Source organism: Elephantulus edwardii, unplaced genomic scaffold (assembly GCF_000299155.1).
Source record: "Elephantulus edwardii isolate Elephantulus edwardi_28Jun2011 unplaced genomic scaffold, EleEdw1.0 scaffold00168, whole genome shotgun sequence".
Lineage (NCBI taxonomy): Eukaryota > Metazoa > Chordata > Mammalia > Macroscelidea > Macroscelididae > Elephantulus > Elephantulus edwardii.
Window position 1 is genome coordinate 4667392 of NW_006399918.1, and position 9729 is coordinate 4677120.

Genomic DNA, 9729 nt, shown 5'->3' on the forward strand with positions numbered 1-9729 from the left:
CATATATACATATGCATATATATACACATACATATAGACATATGCATATATACACACATATATACATATGTATGTATATACACACATACATATAGACATATGCATATATACACACATACATATATACATATGCATATATACACACACATACATATATATACGCATATATATATACACACATTCATATATACATATGCATATATATACGCATACATATGCATATATACACACACATACATATATATATGCATATATATACACATCAATATATACATATGCATATATACACGCATACATATATACATATGCATATATACACACATATATACATACGCATATACACACACACACACATACACATACATACCACCACCTTTTGGTTAATAGCTGAACATTTAACTGTCTGCACCATCCAGGAGCTCCCATTAGGGGAAGTACACAAATACCCAGATCTACTGCCATCGAGTCCGTTCTAGCTCATAAGGACCCTCCATTGAGAGTCCAAGACTAAAATCTTTAATGCAGGAGACTCCTCGTCTTTCTCCCTCTAGGTAGCTGGTGGATTTGAACTGCTAACCTTTTGATTAGCAACCTGATACACTACATGCTACACCAGCAGAGTTCCTTACTGGGAATGGAGGGCAGGTGAAAATTAAAATGAGGAAGAAGGATAGCATCAGGGCATTCATTGATCATGGAACCTGTTTGGCTGCATATAAGAATCATATGGCAGCTTTCAAAAAATACTGTTGGGGTTTTATCCCCAACCAATTAAATTTGAAACAATGGAGATGCACCCTGGGCATCTGTTTTGTGTTTTTGTTATTGTTTGTGTTTGGGGCTTTTTTTTTTTATAGCTCCTAAGTGTTTCTAGGAACCAATGAGTAGGGTAGCTAAGTTATTTTATTTTAGGGTAGCTAAGATGAGATTTTACAGAATCATCCATATATATAGCTATACAGGAGGAGATGCTTTTAAAGTGGGGAGACTTTGGATGCTGCCTATAGTAGAGATGCTTCAAGAGTGAAGCATGGTAGTCACATGGGCCTGGAGACACTAGGTCTAGAACAACAAGTGAAGTTAAACTTCTCCAAAGGGTGGGTCTAGCTTTAATAACTGACTACTGCTCATGTTTCATGTAAACAAAACAAAGCAGAGGCAAATGGGTCAGCAGCAAAAGTAGGACTTTAATTCCATTCCACTGGCATTTATTTATTAGTGTTTTCAAAAGGCAACACATAGGGAGCGCTGGTGGTCTGGTGGTAAAGGAGCTGCACTGCCAACCCAAAGGCAAGTGGTTCAAATCCACCAGCTGCTCCACAGGATGAAGATGGGCAATCTCCTCCCGTTTGATTTACAGTATCTGAAAACCCAATGGACCAACAACTATGGATCAGTTCCAAGTTGACATCAACTAGATGCCCAAGGGCTTAGAGGCCAGGGATGATAGGAGCAACATCTAAAGGACAGTCTGAGCACAAGGAAAAATATTTGGGGCCATTTAGGAAGTTACCTTCTTCAGCAGGTGACCAGGAATCATGGCATCAACCTTGAGGGCAGGGAAAATTACAAAGACAAAGGCATCACAGCCTGTGGGAACAGATTAGAGGCTCACAGTGCAATAAATGGTCAAGAGTCTAGTTTTGGAAAGGACTGAGATTCTATAGATCCCTCCCTGCCTCTGGCTGGGGGACTTAAAACCAACTGAGGCAGGACCAAGAGCAAGGACCTACTGGGCCACATCATTCAATCTTCACTTATGAGAACTGTTTTCTCTGTGTGTCTGTCTACCACTATGCCAACTTCAATTGCCCCCTTTTCCTAAAAATTAAAAAAAAAATCTGATCTTATACAGTATGAACCTGAGCAAAAACAGAGTCATACACAGGTAACCCAAAAAAGTCAAAGCCAACAGAGCACCCCAAAAGCCGGATCTGATGGTGACATATCTGCTGGCAGGCAGCAGGCCAGAGAAGCAAGCCACCAGCAGCTGTGATTGTTAAAGATCTAGATAGAAGAAAATGGGATGTTGGGAAAGAAGGACCAATCAGCAGTGCAAACACTTTGCTTCCACTTATATGTTGGAACTGTCACTGAGACAAAGGGAGAAGAAAAAGAAAAGGATAAAGAGCTGACAAAACAAGAATGATGGACAAATATAGGAGAGGTCCATTCAAATGTGAATCTCTAACATCCTTACATGAATGGACAAGAGCAGTGCCTTATTCATTTCTAATATCTCCCAAGCAGCCAACAGAGAGCTTTTAATTATGTGCATTAATAATATACATGTCAAGATGAATGGCAAAGCCCTCCCCTGCAGTCCTACTCCCATAGTCACAACCCTAACCATATGAAGTTCTTTTTTCTCTCTTTCCTAAGCCCCTCCTGCTGCAGTTTCACCCCTAACTTGCCAGGGAAGGGATGGAGACAAAGACCACATTTGAACTTTTATTTGCATCTTTACTATGTCAGGATTTCTGATGCATAGCAAGCATCATAGCAAACAAGAAAAAGCTGGACAAAGACTAGGAATGATAGCAAAAGAACTGTGACCTTTGAGCTGTGGTGCTGGAGAAGAGTGCTGAATACATCATGGACTTCAAGGAGAACAAACAGGTTCATCCTAGACAGGATGAGACAAGGCTGCTCCTTGGAGGCAAGGATTCTGAAACTTCATCTGACATACTTTGTGCATGATGCAAGGAAGGACCAGTCCTTGGAGAGGGACGTCATGCTTGGGAGGGTGGAGAGACAGCACAAGAGAGGAAGGCCCTTGATGAGATGGATTGATTCAGTGGCTGGGCTAATGAGGGGTAGGTGTGTCAGAGACAAGACTGGCACAGGATAGAGCAGGGTTTAGGGCTGGTGTACACAGGGTCACTATGAGTCACAGGCGACTCAACGGCACATGAACAACAACAACAACAAAACTGTGTCAAGTAACTAATTCCCACAATCCTCAATTTCTTTAATATTCCAACTGCTTTTTTTTTTTTTTTTCATTTCTCTAAATCATAACATTCTTTGCTCAGGTGACTTTGGGTTATTTCAACAATCCATCTATTTGGCATGTTCTGATCAACCCAGTCAGGATAGATGAGGAATGCTGTCCCGTGAGCGATGCTGCCCATCCCTGCTGCAGACCGAGGAAGAGAAGCCAAGGTTCCCGAGCCCTCCTACCGGAGAATCCTCTCGAACTCATCCCGGTCCCGTTGCACTTGAACAGCCAGAAAGTGCTCCTTGAGAGCCACCTGTTCCAGCCGACTCTTCCTCAGCATGGCTTCGGTTTCTTTCTTCTTCTGTGCGTTTTCCTTTTCCTTTCTGCGCCACTCTCGGTCAGCGGCCTCCTGGTTGCGCTTGGCCCGCAAGGCATCCTGGGATAGGAGAGAGTGGAGAAGGGACAGGTGAGGGTGCGGAGTAACTGGCAGGTGCCCACCAGGTCCTACCTGCAGGCTCTGAGAGTCTCCCTTAACTTTCCTTGGCAGCAAATTATTCTAGAGGGGAAGCGGGACTGATTGGAATGTTGCCCTAGAACCTTCAGGTCAGAAGGTACCCTGGGGGGCACTCTGTCCTTCCACCCTACACTTCCCAATTCTTTTCCTGAACCTCAGACACCTCAGGGCAATTGCTTCTAATTTTAAAAACTGCTAATGATAGGAGATGCCACCCTTTCCTCTAGTGATACATTTAAGTGGTTGAGGGGGAAAGTTCTTCTTTGGGTAGCATCCAAAGACTTTCTCTTCAACCATAAGCACGTAATGCACTTGCTGTCAGAGACAACAAACACAGGCCCACTATGTAGCCCTCAGACTCCGAATTCTAGATTAATGGAGCTTCTTCTATTCCTACCCCTTCCTAGACAGGCTATCAAAGGACCAGTTAGGAGGGTGAGAGAGGAGAAGGAAGCTGAGTTTAAGTAGACAGGTACCTGTTCTGCCTGGTAATCCTGGGCCTTTTGCTGCATGGCCCTCAGCTGGGCGATCTCCTTCTCTTTCTCCTTCCTGATCCTCTCCTGCTCAGCCTCGTATGCTGCTTCTCGAGCCTGCCAGGAAGAAAAGATCTTGTAGCTAAGAGTATCCATTTACTCAGCCTTTTAAGGAGTCCCAGGTCGCAGAAAGGGCCAAACACCCGATTCAAGCTGAAAACATGGAAGGTCAAACCCAACCAGAGGCACCTAGAAAGAGAGGCTTGGTGATCTGCTTACAAAAAGTCCTTAAAAAATTCTATGAAGCAGCAATAAAGTAAAACCTTCTATGAAGCAGACAAAAGGATGAGTGGAAACAAGAATCACAGGAAAAGAAGTGGAAAGAGTGTGGTTGTACTGAGGGCATGGTAATTAAGTTATAATACAAAATGTTTATGAATGAGAGACCGTTTTGCTTTGTAAACTTTCACTCAAATCACAATTTTTTTTTAAATCACAATTTTTAAGAAGTGAATGTAAATGTTTTAAAATCTCACAAATTCTATGGTCCAATTTTATTCTGTGCACATGGTCCTGCAGAGAGAAACAAAATCCCTACTATCTCTCCTACCGCTTCCTGGCTCCTTTTAAGATGGGGCAAAACTGAATACTTAAACAAGAAACATTATCTGCAGAATATTTCACTCTTTACAAATTGGCTTACACACACATTATCTGAGAGGGCCCTTACAACATCTCATCAGAGAGAGATGATAGATGAGGAAACCGGTGTTCGGGGAATTGATTTCTTTCCCAGTTGCATAGCTGGTAAATGGCCAAACAGAATATGAATGCAGACGACCTGAGTCCAAATTTCTTCCTTCTTTCCACTATCTCACAGACCACTTCAAGCTGCAAGGCCACTGGGCCAAGTTCCTAAAAGTAACAGTTGTGGTTCTCTGACTTCCTTAGAAGGCACAGCAGGTAGAGGTTATCTCATTAGTCCCTGGGCAAAAGGCCAAACATGCTTTGGGCAATCCCAGTGTTTAGCAGATACCTAGGAAGTGAACCATCAAAATTAACTCCTTTTACCACGTCTTTCAGCCACCCATCTGTCAACTTGTTGTACTGTGGTGATTTGTCTGGTGCTGTGAGGCTAAACACTATGCCAACAGTATTTCAAATATTAGCAAGGATCACCAATGGTAGATAGCTTTCAGCAGAGCTCTCAAACTAAAAGAGACTAGGAAGAAAGGCTTGGTGATCCACTTCTGAAAATTGAAGAGTGGAAGTCTGTGGGTCACAACAGAATGCTGTCTGACATGGTGTTGAAAGATGTGCCTCCTGGGTTGAGAAGTGCTCAAAACCCAAGGTGGCCACAAAAGTGAACTCAAGCACACCAATGAAGCTGGCACAGGACCGGGCGATGGCTCCTTCTGTGGTGTGTGAAAACACATGAGTCAAAGGTGACTCAGCGGCAACTAACAACAATCATTTCTCTAAAATAAAAGGTATATCCTTAAAAACATCTCAAGGCCAGCTTCCCAGCTACCATTCCTGAGTAGTCATAAGACTAATGGAGCAGATGACATCGAAATGAGGTTTTCCCATGAACAACATTCCTCAGCTCCTCGTTCTACCTGCCCAGACTCCGTCAACCTAATGAGTGCCCTGACTGTGAGCCACACACGGCTGTGTGTCAAGCTGGTCTCTCTGTTTCATTTCTTTCTGGAGACAGGGAAGGGAACTTTGGATACTTCCACAACCAATCTCTGCCTCTGTGTCTGAAACGGAAGGCCTGGCTTCAAGAATCGAGTCCACTGTGAAGTCAGGGGAGGATCTGTGATAACGCGGATGTAGGCACGCCCAAATGTTTCAGCCCTTTGTAGTCTTCCGCCTCTCGCCTCTCGCAGCTCCACCGTGCTGATGTCCTTCCCACGTATAAAGACAAGATAGTCCTCTCCTGTTCAGAAATTTATGGTGATTTCTCATCAACCTTTGCATCTAGCTCTACTTAAAGTTCAAGTCATCTCCAACAAGTGCTTTTAGTTCTCCATCCTCTCACCACCCTCTTTTCATATTGTATCCACCACTGGCTGCCATAATTAAAAAAAACCTGCTCTCCAACTCCTGCAGGTTCAGCTTATTATTACCACCTTCACCACTTAGGGAAATAATGACTAAGTTGCTTATGATGTACATAGTATTATTTTAGGGTCAACGTAGAAAAGGAAGACCCTCAACAAGATGGACTGGCACAGTGACTGTACCAATGGGCCCACGTACATGGGATATTGTGAGGATGGCACAGGTGAAGACAGGGTTCAGTCCAGTGTTCATAGGATCGCTGTAAGCTACAGTCGACTCAACAGCACATAACAACAATCTCTTTCAGGGAGTTCTGGTGGCGTAGTCCATATGGAGTTGACATCTCTGTGCTGGTTCAAATCCATCAGCAGCTCCATGGGAGAAAAGTAGGCAATCTCCTGCCATGTAATTTGTTGTTGTTGCTGTTAAGAGCTGTACTGAGGTAATTTAGGATTGCTGTGATACTGAACCCTGTGGCGTGGGTTTGTCAAATGCCCTAACAGTTATCCATGCTGGACAGTATTTGGTGGAGCTCCCAGATTAAGAAAGGTTTGGAAGTGGAGTGGCATCTACTTCTTAAACAACACGCCTCTGAAAATTCTATTAACTTAGAGAAACAACGATCGCCATAGGACAGGGTTAAGGTCTCTTGTTCACAGGGTCGCTATGAGTCCTGTAATTTACAGCCTCCCCATATGCCGCTGGAGCCTGAGCTACAAGTTGATTCCAACTCAACAACAATGAGTTTTGTAAGCTCTTTGAACTTAGTCTGTTCCCAGACATACAATGAAGAAGTCAATATAATTCTAATCAATTATGATGTCCTTCACAGGGTTGTTATAGGATTAAATGAGATAACGAATGTATAACACTTACAGCGCCTGTGCACAGACTAAATGCTCAATAAATGGCAGTTACAGCAACATATGTACAAAACATCTGTGTCTCCGATCTTGCTTTTTTTATTCTATTGCCTGCGTATGCTAGGCATCCAATAAAAAAAAGCCAAAACCAAAGAAAATAAATCAAGTTTTGAGCTTTATTTTCTTTGGCTTGCACTGAGAATAGATCTATCAGATATGCCTTTCCAAATTACACCCATACCGTCTCCGTGCTCTGTGCTAAGACTCAATCCTACACTGGTGCACAAAGAAGTAGAAAGTGGGTTCTGTCAACACAGGACTTGGAAACCAGCAGAAGGGAGAAGACTAACACATGGGGTGTTTGATAACCTTCCTGCCACCCTGGGGACTTCTTTTTCTCTTCATGTAAGTTCATGCTCATGCCATCTAAACTGTACTAACGCCTCTTTCTGCAGCCCATTCTCCGAAGATTCCAATCATTTCACTACTCAGTTTGACCCAGAAGAAGCCTCACATTCCTGAGCTTCATCCACCCATGACAGTTTGTAGGTGTCCCTCTTCTCCAGGATGGAGGAGGAGGATGTGTTTTCTGAGTCTAGCATCTAATACAGGATGACCAATATGGGAGTTTTCACACAAAATTCACAGGGTAGCTGACTCATAATTACTGGGATATAATTATCCAGGTCACGACAGATCTACAAAAACTTCACTTTCACCAATACTTTTCATTTCCCCCCACACACCTGCATATGACCCTCCTCTCAACTTCTAGTCAAAGGTGTTAACAAGGGTAATAAAAACACTAATTTAGGTGTCCTTTTCTAGGCTACTTTCTGCTACTGAGCAAATGAACTAGGCATGATAAAGAGAAAATAGGAGAAGTCCTTGAACTTAAGGCCTAAATTTTTTTTTAAATTGTGTGTGTGTGTGTGTGTGTGTGTGTGTGTGTGTGAGTACCATCAAATTGGAGGAGTTTGTCCCTCCTCCAGCAGAGCATCTGGTAGATTTGAACAGCACACCTCTGGGATTGCAGTGCAGCTTCTTGCCACTAAGCCACCAGAGCTTGTCCAAAGGCTTGAACTTTAGGATAAGGAAATGACTGCCCTCCATTGGCGCTCCCTTAGTTCTCACACCTACCTCTCCTGCAAACAGACAGACAGATACATCCCACTGCATTCAGAAGTCCCAAGGCATCAGAACCAGATCCCTACCATTCTCTTCTTGGTAAACTCCATCACCATCTGGTCTGCCAGTTTTTCCTGTGCCAGCAGCTGTGCTTTTTGTTTCTGATTTTCATCATTGATGCGCTTAATTTCGGCTTGCATCTTCAGCATTTCCTGGTGCCTTCGTTCCAAGTCCTACCAGGAAGAAAAAAATATATACAGTTTCTGAATAGGAGGTAAGACAGAAAATGCTGGCTGACAGAACAGATAAACACTGATAAGGGACAGGGAGACATATATACTGCACACAGTCTGGCTTCATTACGACCCTTTGTTAAAGTTGTTCTTTCAAGGGTCAAGGACCTCTTAAAAACAAATTACTTTTTCTAGCCATCAATTTCATCTTGTCTGTATCCAAAAGCAACACCTGTGGCACCAGTAGTTAAAAATCAAAAGATATCTTGCATTGAACAAATTTGTTGTCAAGACCTAAGGTGCTAAGAAGCAATGATGTCAGTTTAAAGACTAAGGAGCAACTGACACAAGCTATGGTCATGTCAAATACCTGTTATGCATCTGAATTTTGGCCAGTGACTTAGGATGACAGACAAAGAATCAACGTCTTTGAGTTGTGGTGTTGGAGAGGAGAGTACAGAATATCCCATGGACTGCCAAAAGAAACAAATGTCTTAAGAAAATGCAACTAGAGTGCTCCTTGAAGGCAAGGATAGTAAAGGTCTGCACCTTGTTAGAAGGGGCCAGTCCTTGGAAAAGGGCATCAAGCTTGGAAAGGTGGAGGATCAGCGAAAGAGAAGAAGACCTTCCAGGAGACGGATTGAGACAATGACTGTAACAGTGGGCTCAAGTGTATTGGAGATGATGAGGATGGCACAGGACAAGGTTAAGATACCTTGTTCACGGGGTTGCTACGAGTCATAGCTGACTCAATGACACCTAACAACAACAGCAGTCTTCATTCTTAGTGGAACCTGATTCTGTTGACCTGTACGTACTATTCAGGAAGTGGAAGCTCTAAGAAATCTACTCCATGTCTCCCATGTGTCAGGTTAAAGCCTATCCCTGAGGCTTTGTTCGCTCTACCTTCCTTCTACTTTAAATTTCCTTCCACTTAAACCCAAACTTTGTCTCTATTCAATAGTGATAGTTCAAATAAATACTGTCCTAATTGAGTGTGTTCTATTTATTAGAAATTTTATATCTCTGTTATCCAAATATATACAAAACTCTGGAAGGCAGACTTTATTATCACTGTTGTTCAGAGGAGGAAATTGAGTACCAGACTTTGTTATTGCTCTTGTCTGAGGAAACGGAAGCTCAGGATCACACAGCTAATAAATTCTATAGCCAAATTTTTTGAAATTTAGTCTTCTCTGACTTAAAACTCCAACTTCCCCAGAAAAGCAATGATCTCAACTTTGATTAATTGCTCCACTTCTGGGTTCTCTCGGCATTTAAGTTGTTGCCATATCAGTGTATCCCTAGATGCCAAGATTCCTTTTTAAGCCCCTTGCCCTACCCAGTTCTGGGTCTCAAAAATCTGTTGTTCAACCCTTTCATGATTAAAGCACTCAACAAAATAGGATTAGAGGGGAATTTCTTCAACATAGTAAAAAGTATCTATGAAAACCCAAGAGCCAACATTGTTCTTAATGGAGAGAGGTTAAAGGCATTCCCTTTAAGAACA

At 42.7% G+C, this 9729-nt stretch overlaps 1 protein-coding gene across 1 annotated transcript in view; it reads right to left on the reverse strand.

Annotated features, from left to right (window-relative positions):
- The window catches only part of CCDC19 (coiled-coil domain containing 19), a 42759-nt gene that overhangs the window by 4195 nt on the left and 28835 nt on the right, over nt 1-9729 (reverse strand). The window contains exons 8-10 of the mRNA XM_006895451.1: nt 8073-8219; nt 3932-4045; nt 3184-3377 (exon numbers count right to left, since the gene is read on the reverse strand). Coding sequence (XP_006895513.1) covers nt 3184-3377; nt 3932-4045; nt 8073-8219 — 455 coding nt within the window. The remainder of the gene's footprint in view (nt 1-3183; nt 3378-3931; nt 4046-8072; nt 8220-9729) is intronic.